This window comes from Podarcis vaucheri (genome assembly GCF_965113315.1).
Source record: "Podarcis vaucheri genome assembly, chromosome: 7".
NCBI lineage: Eukaryota > Metazoa > Chordata > Lepidosauria > Squamata > Lacertidae > Podarcis > Podarcis vaucheri.
In genome coordinates this window covers 66,056,910-66,077,420 of record NC_138765.1, presented here as the reverse complement: position 1 = coordinate 66,077,420, position 20,511 = coordinate 66,056,910, and the positions used below count along the sequence as shown (strand labels likewise).

The 20,511-nt window shown below is 47.4% G+C and overlaps 2 protein-coding genes and 1 long non-coding RNA gene across 3 annotated transcripts; 2 read left to right on the top strand and 1 right to left on the bottom strand.

Annotated features, from left to right (window-relative positions):
- Nucleotides 1-1,387: 1,387 nt before the first annotated feature.
- On the bottom strand, nucleotides 1,388-8,235 carry LOC309536667. Its single transcript, XR_014221687.1, has 2 exons — nucleotides 8,166-8,235; nucleotides 1,388-2,232 (listed from the first exon to the last, which is right to left on the bottom strand). It is a non-coding gene; the product is annotated as an uncharacterized lncRNA (long non-coding RNA).
- LOC309536663 (E3 ubiquitin-protein ligase RNF186-like) lies at nucleotides 2,230-4,919 on the top strand. The gene has a single exon (XM_082230840.1). The coding sequence runs from the start codon at nucleotides 3,533-3,535 to the stop codon at nucleotides 4,319-4,321; it is 789 nt and encodes a 262-aa protein (XP_082086966.1). The 5' UTR covers nucleotides 2,230-3,532; the 3' UTR covers nucleotides 4,322-4,919.
- An 8-nt stretch (nucleotides 8,236-8,243) lies between the features above and the next one.
- OTUD3 (OTU deubiquitinase 3) lies at nucleotides 8,244-19,421 on the top strand. Its single transcript, XM_082230833.1, has 8 exons — nucleotides 8,244-8,536; nucleotides 9,923-10,071; nucleotides 12,335-12,447; nucleotides 13,090-13,212; nucleotides 14,153-14,269; nucleotides 14,738-14,834; nucleotides 15,987-16,165; nucleotides 17,175-19,421. The coding sequence occupies exons 1-8, from the start codon at nucleotides 8,349-8,351 to the stop codon at nucleotides 17,349-17,351; spliced, it is 1,143 nt and encodes a 380-aa protein (XP_082086959.1). The 5' UTR covers nucleotides 8,244-8,348; the 3' UTR covers nucleotides 17,352-19,421.
- Nucleotides 19,422-20,511: the final 1,090 nt, after the last annotated feature.

Here is a 20,511-nt window from a genome sequence, read left to right as displayed (position 1 = left end):
CTGCAGCACAGTGGCTGACAAGAGTGATCCCCCCCCCCCCCCGCAGCACTGGTTGTCGGTTTTCTCCTGGGCCAGATTCAGATTGTTAGTACCTATAAACCCTCAGCAACATGGTAAACATGGGACCACTTTGCTTGTGAGATTGCCTTACTCCATATACAAGCCTACCTAGACATGTAAACTGTTGACGTGTTATAATCTGTCTTTAGAATATCATTGATTTCAGGGGGGGGGGTTATTAAAAAATGTGTTAAATGGCTGCTTTTAACTGTTGTTATAATAATTCTACAGTCTCAAATGCAGAATAAATGTTCATAAATATACAAGGCAAACAAACATACAGAAGTACAGGAGGGGTCTTTTAAAAGAGGCCCCATGGAACATGTGTACTCTGTATCCACGGGGCCTCTTTTAAAGGACTTACCCTGTATATAAACCACGTGTACAGGAGAGCAATCCTGAAGCCATTTTGACTCTCCCAAAGTGACCTCAAATATTTATCTGCAAGGAGGAAGGAAATGGGGAAAGCTTTCTAGTTGTCTTTGGACTGGATGGGTTTACACCTCCCTGCAAATACAGTCTGGCAAGTATCAGTTAGGCTGAGCAAACTATCAATATGTGTAAGAGATTCGGGAACTAAAGTATTTACCATCTCAAAGGAATGGCCAGGGCCGCCAGGCTACCCACAAAATGCAATCAAGTAAGGCGTTTCCTGGTTCGCCAGAAGCAGCTTAGTCATGCTGGCCACATGACCCAGAAGCTGTCTGCAGACAAACGGCGGCTCCCTCGGCCTATAGAGCGAGATGAGCACTGCAACCCCAGAGTCATCTGTGACTGGACCTAATGGTCAGGGGTACCTTTACCTTTACCCTTTAAGGCATGATCAGGTATCCTGGCAGACAGGAGAGAAGCAACACTCTCAAAATTCTGCTGGAGACCACTTCCTTCTGTGATGTATGCATGATGTTTTGGGGGGTGGTCTTGGGCTACAGAGTGGGCAATTTCAAACGTCTTATAGGTGTTTGTGCACCATTGTTCTGGGTCTCTCCTACCTCCTTGCAATGAAGAGAGGGAACTTTGTTGCAACCGAAAAATAAAGATCTGCCTTGCCTGCCTTCCATGCATCTTGCCTCCATCCATTCATCTCTGACAGATCATGGACTTAGGGGACTCAGTCCCTTGGGAGTTGGGCAGCAAAGCTAATCCCCCCATTTTTTCTATAACACTGTCTTTACTGATTATTTTATTGTCTTATTCCACAGGTCCCTCCTCCTTTTTATATACATTTTATTCCAAGAGATTGTTAGACCTAATATCCTTCCGTTTCTTTGCTGTTCCATCATTTCCTAGTCCTTCATTGGTTCTAAATAAGATACGAAGACATGGCTATTTCAGACTTTTAAGGGGGGGTGTCATGCTGTATATACACACAGAATGAAAATCGTATCAAAAACAAAAGGCCATGCCCCAAGTTCCTTAGAAGGTTGGAGATTCAAAACGGGGGACTTCTCAATTTCAGTTTTAAAAGTCCTCATTCTTTCAATCAATGCTATGTAATTCTCAAAGGGACCACTGGATGGCAGATGAAGCGAGAGAGGTGTGGCAGAAGGAGAGAGGAAAATGGGTGGCAGAAAGAGAGTACCGGTAAGTGGGGTATATAGATTGGTTCTTTAAGTCTCTAGTCTCTGCCAAGTGGTGGCTTCAGCCTATCCTGCTGCCAGCATGCGGATGCTGACAGAGTACCCCCAAAGCAATGTGGTCCTCAACAGAAAAAGCTTGCCCACCTCTGACATCAGACACCTCAGGGTGTCTTTCTTGCAGAAGACAGGATGAGGTAGAAACTTGCGGCAAAACTGGCACCAATGTCTTCATTTCATTCTGCTCTCTCACGTGGCTTGGAAACAGAAACGGCAGAGAGAGAAACTAGGGAGAGTTGGAGCCTCTCCATTCTTCTGGGTCTCTTTTGCAGAAGGGGGAAAAAGGCAGGTCCCCAAAGGAGGTGACGTTGATTGTTCCCCCACACCAGGACTTCCCCACCCCTCGCCCGGCCCCAGGGATCTTCACACTTCCGTTTGATCCCCTGCGCTTTTTATCATCGGCCAACTAGTCTCGCTTAAACATTAATGGAAAAAATTGCATGCAGAAATATCACATCGGAGATAAGCACAGTAGCAGTCAGGAGCCTCTGTTTTGAAAGTCCTCCAGCAAGGTGAAAATGGCATATGGCACCAGCTGCAGAGAGAGAGAGAGAGAGAGAGAGAGAGAGAGAGAGAGAGAGAAATGGGTGGCTTAAGCTGGGATAAAGAACCATTTTCAGCCCGAGAATCACATTCCTTTCTGGGCAACCTTCTGAGGCCGTCCGCTAGTGGTGGGCAGGCCCAGAGACAAAAGGGGGGCAGATTTTACTTCCATGTGGTAGGCTACTTTCTGCACACACTTGCCATCCAGGCAAGCATTATCAGGGTTCATGGGCACATTCCAGTCAGGCAAAAACACTCACAGACCATGTTAAGGAAAGCTGAGAGGCCTGAGGGCCAGAGAGAGAAGCCTGAAGGTCACATTTGGCCCTTGACCCTGAGATCCCTCACCAATGTCCCAAGCAGAAGGCTCCACCCCACTCCTGATACATGCATAAATTCTGTATCATTCAAAGACTACTTGCCCCCCCCCCCGCCCATCTCATCTGCTGGCCAATCACAGCAGTGGACAGCAAAGTCAATCACAAACATGGCTGTGGCCGGCAGGTCCTACCCTTCACCCTTGACTCCAGTGGGGGCGGGTGCCGGACATTAGGAGGTGGAGCCTCTCAGCCTATTCTACCTCACAGGGTTGTGACCAGTCAGATGAAAGCAACCGTACTGCTGCATTCCTTAGGTGTGCACAGTATCTTTGCAAGTGGTGGGGTGGAACCCAGAGCAAACTGGTGCTGCTTCCAGAGGCTCCCTTGGCGGCAGCACCAGGCCCAGTGGTCACCAACCAGCATGGATACGAGCCAAGGAGGAAGCATTCTTTGTAGTTTGTGTGTCCCCACTGTTTCTCAGCTATGGAGCTTGGAGGGTGCGATAGGATCCAGCCTATCGTGATGCCTGTGTGTGCAGGCTAGATAAGAGCCATAAAGCACTTACACTTCAGAGAACAATAAAATATTGGTGGCCACTGATATGGACATTACATATTTTGATGACTGGGAGAATCAAGGGCAGAATAATTCGGTGCTATTGCCAAGCGCCAGGAACCCAGGGAGCTGTGTGGCATTACTGATTAACATCCTTCTTAGCATTATTTTCCTGACATCAGCATGGCTGAAAGCCAACTCACTAATAATCGCTCATATCAATACCAGTAAAGCATCATGGAAACTGCAGCGGTTACTGTGCAGCCAGAGATGAGCGCAGCAAGATCTCATTCCTCCCTGCAGATGCTTGTTGGAAAGCGAAAGTTCCTCTCCTGGACGAGCTAAAGAAGGAACAGACCAGGGCAAATCTCTGAAAACAGCAGAAGGAATGCAAAACACAGATTCTCCTGAAGAAGAATGCAAAATACAGGTGATATAGGACGCACCGTTGGAATTTCAGGCTCAGAGGGCCCAGCCTCTCCTGTGGGACGACCCGGCCTAGGTGCCCCAAATCAACCGGCTCTGGACATGAACCCGCCAAACTCTTTCCCTCCAGCCTTTTGGGTAGCGACTCCTCCAGACAGCCCTGCAGAGAAAGTGGACCTTGGATGCTCCTCTGCAGTCCCAGCTGCAGACACAGACTGTGTCATCTGCTTTAACCGGTACAGTCTTAGCAGACTGCCAAAACTTCTGGCTTGCCAGCATGTCTTCTGCGCCGTCTGCCTGAAGCTTATCCTGAGGAACAACGGGAAGACGTGGGAAATTGTCTGCCCCATCTGCCGAAAAGCCACCTCCGTCTTTGGGGGCCTTATCTGCAGCCTCCGCGATAAGGAGCAAGCCATTCTTGAGCCCTTGCCAAACCCTGGCTGGAATGCAGAGGGTCTCTTTCCTCTGGATGCTCGGAGAGGGAAGCCGCTGGCTCGTGGCACTTTCCACGTCAACCCAGATGATGGCGGCAGCAGCGATAATATCAGGGTGGCTGCCAAGAGGCTAGTCTTCCTTCTGCTGCTCTCAGCCCTGCTCGCGGCCCTCATTCTACCCATCTTGGATCAGGGGCTGTTGAAGTGGGCCATCTGCATCGCCATGGGCTTGGGACTGGTCTTAGCTGGGGTGCTTTGCTTCAACCCAAAGTGGAGGTGCAGCAGCCTCTGTGGTTCTCTCCCCTCCTGGAGAATGAGAGCAAGTCACATCACCTCTGTTGCCTGAAAGTTTCCCACACTGCAATTATTAAACTATGGAACCTTCTTCCACAAGAGGTAGGGATGGTCACCAACATGGATGGCTTTAACCTGGACCTACTTGACCCGTGCGATCGCCTTACTCCATATAAGCCCACTCGACCATTTCAATCTACAGAACTGGCATTGTTACAGGTGCCACCTAATACTTGTTTTACCTTTGTAAGAAATCATTTAGCGTGGCAAAATGGAACTCCCTGCCTGTTGACATCAAGCAAGAGCCTTCACTGTATGCTTTTCAGCTCCTGCTAAAAACATTTTTGATTAGACAAGTCTACCCAGATACCTAGAATGTCAAAATGTGTTTTAATCTGTTTTTAGCTCATTGGTGATTTTATTTTTGGATATTCTGTTTTTAACTTTTTTGACTGATAATCTTATTGTTTTATTCTTTTTGTACACCACTTTGCTTGTTTTTACAATTAAGAGGTATATGGATTTTATGAGAAATAACAGAGCACCAGCCAAATTCATGGAGGATTAAGGCTACCAATGACTGTGTTCCACCTCCATTGCCAGAGGCTGCTGGGAATTACACTCATGCCCTCCTTGCAGGCTTCCCTTAATGGACAGGATCAGTGCCGTTTGGAGGTCAGTTGAACAGTCCTAGGAGGGCTGTGAAGTTCAGCGAGGGTCTTAAGAAGACTCTGGAAGAGGCAAGCAGAGAAGCCTGAAGCCAGGAAGGTCTGTGAGAGGAGAGGAGGTCTCCTGTAATAGGCTTGGGGAAGAATGCAGTCCAGTGAATCAGCTGTTAGGCAAGTCGTCTGAAGAAGCTCCTGACCAGAGTGAAGCCTCCTGGTGGTGACCTCAGGGAAGCCTGCCAGATAACTGAGGGGAAGGGAACTTGACCAAACTTCAAGTGAAGAGCTCCAAGCAAATTTGAATTAATGGAGGTAGAGTTGGGAATGGTACCTGGTTATTGCATAGCAGTACCTGTGCCTCTCTTTACTACAACTCCATTGAGCCCTGGCCATATTGGCTGGGACTGTGGGAGTTGGATTCCAAAAACATTTGGAGGGCCAAATATTTTCCATTCCTGGCTGAAAAGGAACAGCAGCAGACACCTAGCCATCTTCTTAAAGCAACACCAGCATTGTTGTAATATCTATTTAAGGCAGCAATAACATATTGCATCTGATGTTTAAACCAGATTTGCTTACCAGCAAGTATAATCTCATTATGTAGTATTAATAATAAGCTTTAATAAATGTTAATATCTTTGTTTAACTACAAAGTATACATATCTGGTCTGTTTTCTTCTATGCTAAATCCACAGGTACTGTATTTGTAAAAGGTAATAAATAATAAATAAGTAAGGTAAAAAAAAGGGTAAAGGACTCTTGGATGGTTAAGTCCAGTCAAAGGTAATTATGGGGTTGGGGCGCTCATCTCGCTTTTAGGCCGAGGGAGCCGGCGTTTATCCACACACAGCTTTCCAGGTCATGTGGCCAGTATGACCAAACTGCTTCTGGCACAACGGAACACTGTGACAGAAGCCAGAGTGCATGGAAACGCTATTCAAGTGGGTATTTTTGATTGAAGTATAGGTGCATTATGGCTTGCGGCTGGTGCAATGTGAAAACATCAGGGACACAATTAGGGGTGAAGGAATTCAATTTGGCCTACATTTATAAGGAAAACAATCTTAATTTGCACCTTTTGAAACATGCTCAGTGAAGCACCACTGTCCTCTGAAATGTGTAGTTCTCTGAATTTTGCAAAGCAGTTCTCTAGCCAAGAGATGCACATGCTAGGGTAAAGTGTATATTAATATAATAGCATACAACCCTTTATAGAAGGGGAAATTGTTTTGCAAGAATTTGTATATTAGTCAAGATTGCATACAGGAGAAATAGGCACTAAAATGCTGAATTTTCATGAGAACTAGTTTTTTAAATTTGCAAACTGAGAAACGTTGGGTGCTGAATTTAAGAGTGGAAAAATGAGAAACCAAGGGGGGGAAATTGACAGATTTTTGCTGACCTCAGTCACAATCCAGGACAAAGGCAGAGGCTAAGCAATGGGGTCTAAGCCATCAGACCTCCACACCCGCCCACATGGGGAGAAGCCCCTTTGAATTTGATGGAACTTATTTCTGAGTGCATGTGCACACAGGGGCAGCCGGAGATGCTTTGATGCCCGAGAAATGCCCCTTGCATGCCTCCATGATGGGAGTGGGGGTGAAGCTCTGCAAGGGTTTCTCCTCAAGCAAAAGTCCCTGCTGAATCTCCCTTTCTGCTACCTGGTAAGGGTTTCTCCTTGGTCTGGTTGGCCACTGTGGAAAAAGCATGCTGGACCAGATGAGCCATGGGCCCGATCCAGCAGGCTGTGTTCATATGCCAATTTCCTGTTCAGATATTTAACTTCTGGAGACCCTGGGAGCAGAGAGCTGAATCCTGAAGGAAACTCTTGCAACTCATATGAACATTTTAACATTGTGAGTTATTGGGTTGTTTTTATTTTGATTATGTACTTAGTGGTTTTATATTCTGATTTTATCCTGTGAACTGCCCTGAGACCTGTGGGTGTGTATAGGGTGGTATATAAATTCAATAAATAATAATAAAAATAATTTTATTGATGATTTGTTAATTAGATTGTATGACTTATGCTGTTTAGGCTTTCAAAGATTAGCAGCAGCCCCTTGAAATTGTGCTCATTAAAAAAAGGTAAGCAGCCAGTCCAGTTGTTAAAGGACTGATGAGATGTGATCCATTTGTCCAATCCACTCCCCCAATTAGCAGCCAATCAGTTGTACTTTGAATTAATTTTTTCTTAGATCTTCAAAAGAGCCACATGCATAAGACGTGGCAGTAATCTAGTCTGGAGGTTACCTGGTCTCAATCAACTGGAGGCTGTGCCCCTCACAGGGGTGAACAGGTGCCATGGGTCTCAAAAGGAAGAAGAAGAAGAAGAAGAAGAAGAAGAAGAAGAAGAAGTAGTAGTAGTAGTAGTAGTAGTAGTAGTAGTAGTTTGGATTTGATATCCCGCCTTTCACTCCCCTTCAGGAGTCTCAAAGCGGCTAACATTCTCTTTTCCCTTCCTCCCCCACAACAAACACTCTGTGAGGTGAGTGGGGCTGAGAGACTTCAAAGATGTGTGACTGGCCCAAGGTCACCCAGCAGCTGCATGTGGAGGAGCGGAGACGCGAACCTGGTTCCCCAGATTACGAGACTACCGCTCTTAACCACTACACCACACTGGCTAGTGGATTTGTTACAGCGCCTTAAAACCACCCCCACTATATTGTTCTACAACTGCTTTTCATTCTGACCCTGTGTCCTTCTTCCACATATCTCCCACTGTCTTTTGAGATACCCAGAACTAGAAATTGACTGGAAAGAACCAGAAGGACTAATCCTGAAACTGGGCAAATTCTATTAACGTCAGCAGGAGCTAATAAGAAAACAAGGCAATAAATAAAGTACAGAGGTCGGGGTGATAAACTGAAGAAGAGATTGATTAGGGAGCAACACATGATTCCAGCTGGTAAAGGATGGCTTGGCTTTTAGAGGTGGACGACAGGGTGGCATGAATGGTTCCAATTGCTTCAAGGAAGATCACAGCCAGGTAGCTTGTAAAATAATATCTGGCTAGCCAGAGATCCTACTGCTAGATGATCATAAAACAGTTAGAAGCTGAAAGCTCAGCCTGTGTATCTGTATGAGCTTCACAAGGGATGGCGGAAGAATCTGATCATAGAATTGTAGAGTTGGAAGACACCACATGGATCATCTAGCGGCAAGCAAATCCCACCCATGAAACACATGCCCTTTTTAAGGTCCCAACGGGCTTCCCGCAGGCCAGGTGACCGCTCTGGTCCTGTTCTCTATGATCCATGCGTCAGATGACCGCTCTGCAACCCATTTCTCTATGACTCCCACTTCTTAGTTGCTTCCGCGTCAGGCGGAAATGGGCTTGGCGCGCAGGCGCAGTAACGAGAACAGCGTTCGCCGCCGACTGACAGGAGCCGGTTTTCGGGCTCTCCCGCGACGATGTCCCGCAAGCAAGCGGCAAAGGCCCGGCCGGGGAAGGCGGAGACGGAACGGAAGCGGGACGAGCGAGCGGCTCGGAGGGCGCTGGCGCGCGAAAGGCGGAACCGACCCCAGGCCGAGGGCGAGGGAGGCCTGGCCGGGCAGCTGCAGGCGCTCGGGCTGCGCCTCAGGGAGGTGCCGGGCGACGGGTGAGCCATGCCCCGCCCTCTCAGCTTTGAAACTCCGCCCACCGCAACGGCTCCTGCTGGCGAGAGGGTGATCTAAGCTACACCCGCCTACAACCCTCCACGCCCCGCCCACAGCCGCCCTCTGCGCGCGAGGGTTCCAAGCCACGGCCTTTGCAGCTGAGGCGCCAGTGGTTGCTTTGTTCCGTCCCTCAACTTTGATGTCTAGAAGCAAACTCCGCCCACTCTCAGTGGCTCCGCCCCTACGGCCCAGCAAACGTTCTGAGCCAAGACCCCGTTCCCATTCCAATATCTTTCTTTAGCGTTGCCAGCTTATTTTCTGGCGTTTTTAAAAGGCCCCTGTGTTTTTATCAAGCTCAAGACAATCAGGAGTCTGGCATGTAAAGCTTTCCTTCTCTCCATGGTAGGAAGTTGTGGGGAAAAAGCTGCTGTTGAATTTCCTTGTTTTCTTTAGATTCATTAAAGGAGCAAGTTGGAAAAGGAAGCAGAATTATACTCCCTGCTCATTCCCCAAGGACTGCCATCTTTATCCATTTCTCCCTTATTTATTTATTTATTTATTTATTTATTTATGCAACGAACCTTTCTCCTGCTTTTTAGACAAAAAAGGCTCTCAAGAATAGCTTACAGAATGCTCTAAAAAGTCTAAAACGGAAAGACAGACTTTCCCTGTTCTCAGGCTGCCAGTCTGAAAAGGTGCAGCCAGAGCTTTTCTTCTGTGGGGATGCAGGGGGATACATACCCCTAAACATTTTGTGAATCTTTGTACTTTTGTCCATTTCCTGTATTTCCCCCGGTTTGAACTAGAAAATGGTGACTTTCTTGAGTCAAAATGAGAGTACAGTACAGTACTCCTAAACATTTTTAAAGAAAAAAGCACTGGGTGCAGCACAAAAGGAAAGTGGATTGGGATAGAGGAGGAAATAAACCCAGGCATCAGTTTTTAAGTTTTTAAGTTATTTTTGGGATCCTTAAAAAAAGCAGACAAAAAAACACACAAAAGGAAATGTGAGGATCAGGGACATAGGCTTGGCTAGACAGACATCCAAATTGTATTGTACTGGAGGGAAAACCTTGTATAGTGTGATTTGACAAAAGAGCTTAGTAAGACCATGGCACCTGCTTTGCATGCAGAACGTCCCAGGATCAATACTGGCATCTTCAGGTAGAGCTGAGGGAGGCCCCTGTTGAAAATTCTGGAGACCTGCTGCTGCCTGTGAGTGTAAAGCTAGATGCACCAGTGGCATAATTCAGAGTAAGGCAGCTTCTTATGGACCTCTGTTGATTCAGTCCTGAATTGTTAATAAACCAAGGACCATGATTTTACTCCAACACCCCTTGACAAATCTCCTTCAGACAAACTCAATTGGGCATAATGTCTTCCCACAGGAACTGCTTGTTCCGGGCTCTTGGGGACCAGCTTGAAGGTCACTCCCGAGACCACCTCAAACACCGCCAGGAAACTGTGGACTACATGATAAAGCAACGGGAGGACTTTGAGCCTTTTGTGGAGGATGATGTTCCTTTTGAGAAACACGGTGGGTGCCCTTTGTGAGAAGCGGAAGTTGTGCCTACTGCTGCTTTTGAGTGCTGTTTGTCCAAAATACAGGCTGCTAGGCTGCTAAGTGGGATCAGCCAGCGGGAATATGTATTGCCAGAGCCGTCTTTCCTATTGGGCTTACTGGCGCGTTGTGCCAGGTCTCTGGCCCCTCGGGCGCCCCAGTGAGTGGAGGAGCTGCGCAGGTTTGCTGGCGGCCTCTCCTTTCCCTACACGCCCGCCAGCTGTGCCCCATCAACCATATGACTGGCGGGCATGCAGCTTGCCTCCCAAGCCTCCGCGGGAGGAGAGTGATCCCTGCAGAGGCTTAGGATGGAAACTGCGCCTTTCCAACTATATGACTAGCGGGCTGCAGCTTCCTTCCCAAGCCTCCGTGGGAGGAGAGTGATCTCCGCAGAGGCTAGGAAAAGGTCGACAAGTCAACAACTCTGGGAAACGGGGTGCCGGAGGTATCTTTGCACCACGGCGCCAGATATGCTTAAGACGGCCCTGTGTATTGCACTGGTTCTAAGCTCTGTTCAAAGTGCTGGTGCTTATATTTAAAGCTTTCCATTGCAGGGGTGGCTAACCTGTGACCCTCAGAGGGTGCTGGACTGCAATTCCTGGCATCCCTGACTCTTGCTTGGGCCTGATGGGAGTTAGCCACTCCTGCTTTATGGCTTGGCATCAGGGTCTGTATGTTGAGGTCACATTCAAAACCTAGAAAGGTTGCCTAGGTACCCCTGCCCGTACGGGCCAGTCTTGCCAGAGTCTAGGGTTGTGCGCTCATCTCTATAGGCTGAGAGCCAGCGCTGTCTGCAGACACTTCCGGGTCACATGGCCAGCGTGACAAGCTGCATCTGGTGAGCCAGCGCAGCACACGGAACGCCGTTTACCTTCCCGCTGGTAAGCAGGCCCTATTTATCTACTTGCACTCGGAGGTGCTTTCGAACTGCTAGGTTGGCAGTCGCTGGGACCGAACGACGGGAGCGCACCCCGCCGCGGGGATTCGAACCGCCGACCATGCGATTGGCAAGTCCTAGGCCAGTGTGGTGTAGTGGTTAAGAGCGGTAGTCTCATAATCTGGTGAACCGGGTTCGCGTCTCCGCTCCTCCACATGCAGCTGCTGGGTGACCTTGGGCTAGTCACACTTCCTTGAAGTCTCTCAGCCCCACTCACCTCACAGAGTGTTTGTTGTGGGGGAGGAAGGGAAAGGAGAATGTTAGCCGCTTTGAGACTCCTTAAAGGGAGTGAAAGGCGGGATATCAAATCCAAACTCTTCTTCTTCTTCTTCTTCTAGGCGCTGAGGTTTTACCCACAGCGCCACCCGCGTCCCACTAGAAAGGTTGCCTAGGACATGTCTGTTTTTATTTTCCCAGACATCTAGGTTAACATATATTCTCCTGTTGTGCTCTTATGTTTGTCTCGCCCTGCTGTGCTACTACTGTTGTTGCTGTTGAACTGTTTAAAATGCTTGTCTAACTCCGCTTTCCTCACCTTGCCACTTTCCAGATATTTGGATTATAATTTCCATAGTTGCTGTCTGGGGCCTCTGGGAATCTTCCAAAACATCTGGAAGATGGCAAGTTAAGGAAGCCTGTTTGAATTGTGGGACGTATGTACAATACTAGGGCTGTAATAATTCCGGGGATCTCAAAGGCAGAATTGATGAAAGGGGGTAATTTCCAAAAGGCGGTGGTTTGTCCTGGCAAGTGAATTGAAAAATGTTGGTTTTTTGGCGTTTTTGTAAGAAAAAGCTCAACAATTTTGGGGTTTGTCTAAAAAAAGCTAGAAGCTCAATATCTCTTGGCGTTTTTACTTTTTGAAATATGGCAACCCTATACAATACATACCAATGCTTGGAGGCCTTTGGAAGAAAAAATGTGTGTACTCCAATGCATTGCATCAGAATAAGTCTCAGCCTACATTCACATTGTATCATTATAGGAGAACCATTAATATTTCCATACGTAGTCCCATATTTGCTTTAAATTGGGAGTGAATGTTGTCAGTGACACAGGTTTATAGATAAAACATCTCCATGTACCCCCATCAAGAGCTGAATGGGATCTTGCAGGTCTTGGTTGCCTGGCATTACTCCAAGTGAATGTCCCTTTGGCAACTTCACTTGTTCTTGTCAAAGGGTCTTTTGTTCTGTGCTGTTGCCATTGCCTTATCTGTGTAGCATCTTTCTTTTATTTGCTTTTTGTCCTCCTTCAATGTACATTTCATTTCTTCTGCTCCTCTCTTCTTATCTTTTCCAGTTGCCAATTTGGCACAGCCTGGAACTTTTGCTGGCAACGATGCCATTGTAGCCTTTGCAAAGAACAATCAAGTCAATGTTGTCATTCACCAGCTCAATGCCCCTTTGTGGCAGGTAAGCCTCAAAACACTCAATTTGTCATAATGTGCCATTACTCCGGTTAATGCATAATTTTCCTCCTGTTGCAATACGGCTTACAATTTTCCAAATTTGGAGAAGGGGGGCCAGCCCCTTTCTTATGCAAAATAGGCATCTAGATTATATTATTTCAGTGCACCCCACATAGGCCTGTCTATGACAACTTGTTTGGAATTGCGGCTGGTACAAAATGTTACAAATATTACATTGGAATAATGTCACCATTCATATTTCCCTTGGTCTTGAAATCCTCTGCCATACTTATAAGCTGGGCTTCCAAATTTGGGCTTTCCTTTTATTGGTATTTCTGACACAGCTGACCCATGAAACGCATCCTTGCTAAGGATCTAGGTGCTGGATGGGGGAACTGGCAGAAGGGAGTTCTTCTTGGTAGAGTTATGAGAGGCTTGCGGGCCTCCCCTTCACTGAGCTAGATAGATGGAAACTGTAGAACCAATAAATCACATGAATCCACACTGGAAATGGCAAGCACTTGCCTTAGTAAAGGCATTGCTTCTTTTTGAGGAAGTTGAATGCTCTTGAAAGCATCCAGATTTAAAGCCCCACTTGCACCAATCTCTCATCATTCATCTGCCCCGACCCACTCTTCTTTCTCAGATTCGTGGAACAGACAAAAGCAACGCTCGAGAGCTGCACATTGCATATCGATATGGAGAGCACTATGACAGCGTCCGGAAGATTAACGACAACTCTGAGGCTCCTGCCCGGCTACAGACAGAGGTTGGTTCTGGGCCCTGCTAGGTACTCTCTGGAGATGTTCCTGGCATGGGGCTTTCTCTTTTTGCTGAACAGTGGATGCTTAGCTTGGCAATACAGTGATGCTGTAAAAGCAAAGTAATGCATTTTAACAGATTTCATACCCTGTTAAAACAGATGTTGTGGAATGAATTAAGCAGTGGGTGGGAGCCTGCTTGGATTTAATTATCCAAGCTGGGTAAGATAAGGGTTTAGGAGGGATGCCTAGCTCAGCTGTAGAGCACTTGCTTGGCATGCAGAAGGAGCAAGTGTAGTTCCTGGCAACTCCAGCTAATAAAGGATCTCTGATAGCAGGTACCAGATACTCTGACCCACTGTCAAAGGTGAATTGACACTCTCCCTGAAGCGTGTGGCTGCTCAGTTTCACGCAGTGCTGCAACCATCTTCTGATCATTTAGCCCGTTTCCTGGTGATTTTTCATTCCAGAAACTGCTGGGCAGGTGGGAATAATTCTGGCTTGCAACTGAAATTGTTGAAGACACACATTCACTGACACTTTCTCTCTCTCTTTCACTCACATAAACTTCCATGTGCAGAAGCCTCTGGGGAGTCCTTGAGCAGCTGTGCATGGCTCTTTCCCACCTGGGTGGTCTCCTGTCTGCCTGCTGAGAGACCGATTACATTGGAAAGGCACTGGGTTTATTTATTTGTGTATATTTTTGTAAACCATTTTGGTTTACAAAATGTAAGCCAATTCTGGGTTACAAAATTTTTGTATACCATTTTGTTCTATTTGTGTATTTTTGTAAACCATTTTGTAAGCCATATTTTCCAAACCATTTTGTTTGAATAGTGGCCTATAAATATTTTCAGTGGAATAAATGGCAGGCCTTGCTCACACGATACACCCGTACCCCCCCCCCGACATAGGATGATATATTGCAATGCCTTCCTGTCATTCCAGATGTTGTGCAGAAACGAATGTAATAAAAAAGAGAAGGAGGAAGCAGAATCAGAAGAGGAAGTCCAAGACGAAATTGAGGATGCTGTCCAGAAAGTGCGGAATGCAACCGGCTGCCTGGTGAGCCTGTGCCATTCCTTTGCTTGGGGAAATGCTGGTGGAGGTCCCTCTCGGGCAGTGAGGGGTGGGAAGCCCAAGGCCCCCCAGATGGTGATGATAATGGAATTGAGATCCCATCAGTTCCAGTAGTCCCATCAGTAGTCAGGGATGATTAAAGCTGTCCCTTGACAGTGTCTGGAGGTCCACAGATTTCCTTCTCTTGCTGTAAGATGGGTGTAACCTCAGCCCCAGGAGCTAAATGTGCCCCTAGTTGGCACTAGGCTAAGCCCCCTCTCCCCTAGCTGCAGCCCTCATCTGCCATTCGTCATTCCCTCCTTAAGTGTTTCTTCCTGCTAGAATATGTTATTGAACTCTGAGAACGCATCTTGGTTGCCTGGGTGGATAATACAGAGGGTTATGTGCGTAAACAAGCCTGCTGTACAACAGTAAAATTCACTGTCTATCTGGCACATGTTGTTTGCTTTTCAGGATTCTGATTTAATCATCCGGATCCTTGAAACTGAGGACTACAATATCGAGTCTGCAATATTTGTTGTGTGTCAGATAAATGAAGTGAAAAGGCTCCGTGAGTAATGGGCTGCTCTTGCCACACAGTTACCAATTACAGTAAAGCAGCCAGTTTGAAATAAAGGAGGGAAGCAACATGGAAGCGGAACACGCCCCCCCTCCCCCCAAATCCCTGCATTGCAGGGGTTTGGATTTGATGGCCTTTGGCGTCCTTTCCAACTTTACAATTCTATGATTCTAAGAGCCTTCCAGAGGCTGCAGTTAAGTGTTCCTGGCCCACAGTCTTCCATTGTGTTCACAGCATCTTCCTGATAGGTTAACTAAGGGAGAATTATGAGGCAGGTGCATGAATCTCACCTGTCAAACATGCCCTGCCACTTCAGAGATGGAATAGATATGGAGGGATAATGACCTAAAAAGAGCCTGGGTGCTGGATCAGGCCAAAGGGAGTCCATCTAGTCCGGGGGTGGACTTCAATCTTTCAAATTTCAGTGGTGCCCTGTGTGAGGCCAAAATTTCATGCCTCCTGCCTCTCATCTTTGTTTCTGTTCAATTCACTACATCATAGTTGCGACACCCTGCAGCGCCCCCTAGGCTTGATCCCCCAGTGTAGCAGTACTGGTCACACTGTTCTTATTCCACCTCTGTCTAGTCCCCCATCCTGTTCTCACAGGGGCCAACCAGATGACTGTGGGAAACTGGCAAGCTGGAGCACTCTCCCCTCTTGTGGTTTCCAGCAATGGCTGCTATTCAGAGACATGCTGCCTCTGATAGTGGAGGGAGAACGTACCCATGCTGGCTAGTAGCTACTGATAGCCCTACTTGTCTAGAGCTGCCCAAGCTGGTGTCTGCCACAACCTCCTCTGGCAGGTGGGGATAGGGGGGGGTGTACTTAGCTCTCCCACCTCCTTGCTGCTTCCCATTTACAGATACCCTGTTCCAGGCAGCTACAAGACCAGGAAATAAACCCACCGGGAGGGGGGACCACTTGCAGGAAGGAATGGATGGATGGGAGACAGGCTGCCTTAAGCCTTCTGTTTGCTGGTTCTCCCTTGCTACCCTTTCCTCCCCTCTGCCACTCCACAATAAGGGCCCATTCCACTGCATCTTCTAGAATCAGTATTGTGGAATGGGGAGGGACCCCAAGGGCAATCTAGTCCACCCCCTTGGCCCAGGATGGGTCTCTGACAAATCACTGTCTTTCTCCTAGATGCTGAGAAAGCCCAGGAAGCCCAGGAGACAAACCGACCAAAACTGCATCCCAGGCCAGCCCTGTGGGAAGAGAATGGAAGTGGCACTAGGATTTTTGGGAGCCAGGAAATAGAAAACAACAAGCCCCAAATGAGCTCGCTGGAAGGAAACCAAGCCAGTAAAAAACAGGCACCAAAGGTATCTTGAAGGGGAGGGGGAGGGGGGAGTTCTGTGGGAGCCCTGGGGTCCCCCCCCCCGCCTTGCAGTAATACTTTTAATGGGGGATTCCACAGAGGAATCTGCCTGGATGATGTCAGAGTCACGTCCCAGGCAGAAATTCTGAGATCTGCTCTCTCCCGACATGTCCTTCCAGCATTGCCATCCATCTCCTTGTCCAGACACTCCACTCAGGCTTGTGGTGGTATGACTTAAAAAGAAATCCCTTCAATGCATGTGCTTCATCCAAAACAGCCTTGCCCGACCTTGTGTCCTCCAGGTTCATGACTCCATCAGCCCCAGAGCTGGTGGGAATTGTACTCAAAACTGCCTGCAGGGCATTAGGTTGGGAAGGGTGATCTTTAAAACTGCAGTCTTGCCAAATCAGTCATTCCCTTAATTCCTACTGTCCCATACCCTAGACACACTGAACTGATCTGATTTGTAGTCCAGATTTGTGAATCCAGATAAGATCTGGTCTGGACCTGTTCATAGCATTCTAACTTTCCTCCAGCTCCCAACCCTGGTGTCCTTACATGGCTTTATAATTAATAACCGCAGCAGTTTGGAAACTGTCTGGCTTTCTAAGTGCTGTGTTGAGCTACCGATCAGCACAAATTGCCATGAATCGATCTGGGACAGCCTAATTTGCTCTGGAGCGATTTGTTGCTTCTTCCATCCAATCTGAACAGGGAAAAAATTGGCCTGATTCAGTTCTGAATTTGGCCAAAGCTGTTGCACAGCCCTAAGTCCCACAGAATGATTGAAGCAGCTCCTGTCATTTTGTTATTTGCTTGTTGTGCTGCCACTCTCTCCTCCTGCCCATCCAGGACAATGGCAAAGTCCATCCCTTTCTTGGTGTCCCCTTTGTTTAGGCCTTGGTCCCTGCCTTCCTCTGACACTTGCACCCCAGACTCTGCTACCCAGGGGGTCCCTCTAAATCACAGTCCTCCTCCTCCTTCAGTGCTTTGCTAATTCTCCCCTCCGGCAGGTGCCCAACAGGCAGGAGAAGAAGCAACAGCGACTGGAGAAGAAGCGAAGGCAGGAAGACAGACACCGGCAGAAAGTCCTAGCAAGCAAGAGCAACCTCTCAGACAATAATAAGAACGCCATGGAGTCTGAGTCGCAGGTCACCCTGGTGAAGACCATTGCGGCTCTCAACATCTGACTTAATGGTGTTTCCCCATTTCTGATGTGCGTGGGAAAGTGAAACTCTGGCCGCTGAACTTTGCACCCCAAAAGTACCCTCTTCAGAGCAAACACTTCGCCCCTGTCTGTCTTTGTGAACAGGGGTGTCTGCTATGCTGTTTAACTGACGGTTAAACAATTCTTCAGTTGTGCACAAGAACACTGGTGTGGGATGGCTGAGCAGTTCCTGTGCTGGAGCCTGGACAACAGAGGCCTTAGGGGTGGAATCCCCAATCATGGATCCTCTTGCTGCAGAGCTCATGGAATTTGCTCCCGAATCTTCTATGGCCACTTCCCAATTTGTCTTATTTTCAGTGACCCCCGCCTGCAGGAGGGTTAAAGGGTTTCTTTGCTCAGGAACACACCTTCTTTTTGGCAAAGTCAGCAGGGAAAAAAGAAAACTGCTTCTGACTTACATCCCAAAGTGAAAACTTATCTACCAAAGTTGGTACTGAGCCTGTTAGATTGTTGCTTTCTCCTCCCAATCCTACTCCCCATGGCAATACTGTTAAATTCTAGACAATGATCAATCGTGCACTTTAGCCTACGGAAATGATGGTGGCTTGTGTCTGGGTGTGTGTGTGGTGGGTTGTGGGTTGTGTGCATAGTAGCAAATTCTATACAGACAGGCCAATAGTGTAGAGAAACTTTTCCTATCTGCGGCAGGGTTTGTTTGATCAATTACTCACTTGCACCCCTAGCAGGAATAGGCCACAATTGTGTCACATCACTGGTTGGGCAGCTGTCCACCATTACAGACTTGTAGGGGAAGGACCAGATCTCATCTTGGGATTTTTAGTCCTGCCCCACTTATGCAGGGAGATGGGCTCCTCCTGTGGGGGTGGGCAAATCAAAGTATGAAGCGGTTGAGCAGCGCTACCTAAGTTGGATTTCAACTGTGGCCACTTCACCCACAATGGGGAGGAAATGGACAAGCCCCATCCTTGCCAGCTTACTAGTATGTGATGCAAACAAGGCTGAACCAAAGTCTACTTTCATCTTGAACATTGGCAGTTTTGTTTCCTTGTGAATGTCATGGCCTTCATCCAAAGACACTTGGTACTCAAAGAATTACTTCTTCATCATGTTAAAATTTATAGACCCAAGAAATTATACTGGCAAACTTCCAAGGGACACTTGTTCGTTAATTTTGTTCGCTAAAAAACCCCTATTTTCCTCCCTAAAGAGTTCTATTATAGTTGGGGTTTTTAAAAGGCTAATTCAGCAGATACTGCAGGGAAGGGGAAGCTACCCCCCGCCTGCAATCCCACCAGCTGCTTTTGGATTCCAATCCTTGTCATCTCTAGCCAGTTCCTAGGCTGACTGGAGTGGAACAGGGTTTGTGTGATTTCAATATATACATTCTGCAGTTGCCATAAAGAGTGGGTTTAGTGTGCCTAAATGGGTTGATTCGGAAGGCGAAATTTGGATGGAAGCAACTTTTTTATCCTAGTGCTGCGACAGTTGGAAAATGTAGCACTTGCCTGATGGCGGTTTGGAAACAGGGTTCTGGTGCTTCTGATACTTATAAGCCAAAGGGTGGATTTAGCCAACACATACTAAAAAATGCCATGCAACTATAAAAGGGCAGAGGGAAAGCTTAGGACCACTGGGAGTGGCATGATGCAAGCTGCTAGTGCAGCCTTGGCCACTTGGGAGCTGTTAGTTCAATATACCTGGAGGGCAGCAATTTGGCCAAGACTGCTGTAAAGGCAGTGGTTGCCCCTGCCCTTAGAACGGAAGCTGATGCCAGAGCTGTCAATCATGCCTCTCACCAGGCTAGGCTGACAGGACAGTTTGGTGAAGGTTCTCCTTACAGTTAGTTCTATGGTGCCAACAATCTGGACAGCTGTTCAGCAACCCCAAAAACTTTTCCTCTCGGTGACATCAAGTAATGACAGTCCTCTTCGTTCTGGAAAAGAGAGCCATAGAAGAGATCCAGGTTTGAGGTTGTAAATATGTTTGGTGGATAATGGAGGGGATAAAAGTTCTGCATCTTTGTGGTTATCAAAATAAAGTTGGCCTTGTTGGGGCTATCAACCAGTTAAAACAGCCACGTTTCCCTTTTACAAGCCTGTGGTTCTTCCTGGCAGTGGCCCACAGCCCAAGAGCAGGTCTTGCGCTGGCATTCAGGATTGCACATGCCACTGCTTTCCCCAGCATGCACAAATTGTATGTGCACTCTAGTCCCACCCACTTTTGCCTCTGGCCCCGACTGCCATTGGCACATGAAACACTTGCCTCTGCAGGAAAGTTCAAGGGGCAAAAAAATAAAATCTGAACCTAAGGGAAAGCAGTGCTAAAAACCAGCAATAGAAGCAGTTAAAGCACCAAAGGCAGGAATAAGAATCAGAGTTTTATGTAGTGCAGAAAAACAAACTCACTTTATTCCCATGACACTCCTGTGCAGACAGTGTGACTGACCTGAGGTCATCCAGGGAGCTTCATGGCTAAGTGAGGATTTGAACCCTGGTCAACAAGCCCTGGTCTGGCACTCTAGCCACTAAACCACCCACACACACACACACACACACACACTTGCCACATGTAGTGGAGTGGTTTGCCTCTGGGTAATCCTGAAGATAGCAGAGTGTTTGACCCATATCTTGGAAGAACAGGGGCAGCAAGGCCTTTGTGTTCCCCAAGCAAAAACGTGCTGGACACATCAGGCAGTTTAGCCCACCTTGCAGTATGATTTGAGATTTATCAAATTCCAGTGCCAACTGAAATGCAAGAATTTGCAAAGGATATGTCCATTTGAAGGATGAGCAAAATACCATAGCTTCTTTTGAATATATTTGGGGTCTGTTTACGAAATCATAAGACAAGATCAACATTGTGCTGAACTAACCTTGCCTGCAAACATCCGATGAACTCAGCCAAGTGGAGCAAACATTTCAGGGCTCTAGAAATAATATTCACTGCCTACAGTGTTTGGCGCATATCTTTCATCCTGAGGGCAGATCCCTTATTTAACCTGTTTGGGCTTGATAAACATTTGCTCAGCCTTTGAGGCAGGGCAGCAAATCCCACAAGTATTCATGCTGCTTAATTCCCACTTTGGGATCACGGATTAGACTCCACTTGTCAGTAGTGCCTGCTCTTCATCTGCTTGCACACTGGAGTCTCTAGCTGGATAC

What these genes read in the sequence shown, in the direction of transcription:
- OTUD3 (XM_082230833.1), top strand. Translation starts at nt 8,349, where the DNA reads ATGTCCCGCAAGCAAGCGGCAAAGGCCCGGCCGGGGAAGGCGGAGACG. An exon ending in AGGGAGGTGCCGGGCGACGG is followed by an intron (nt 8,537 to 9,922) that starts GTGAGCCATGCC and finishes GTCTTCCCACAG; the next exon opens with GAACTGCTTGTTCCGGGCTC. An exon ending in GTAAAAAACAGGCACCAAAG is followed by an intron (nt 16,166 to 17,174) that starts GTATCTTGAAGG and finishes CCCCTCCGGCAG; the next exon opens with GTGCCCAACAGGCAGGAGAA.
- LOC309536663 (XM_082230840.1), top strand. Translation starts at nt 3,533, where the DNA reads ATGCAAAATACAGGTGATATAGGACGCACCGTTGGAATTTCAGGCTCA.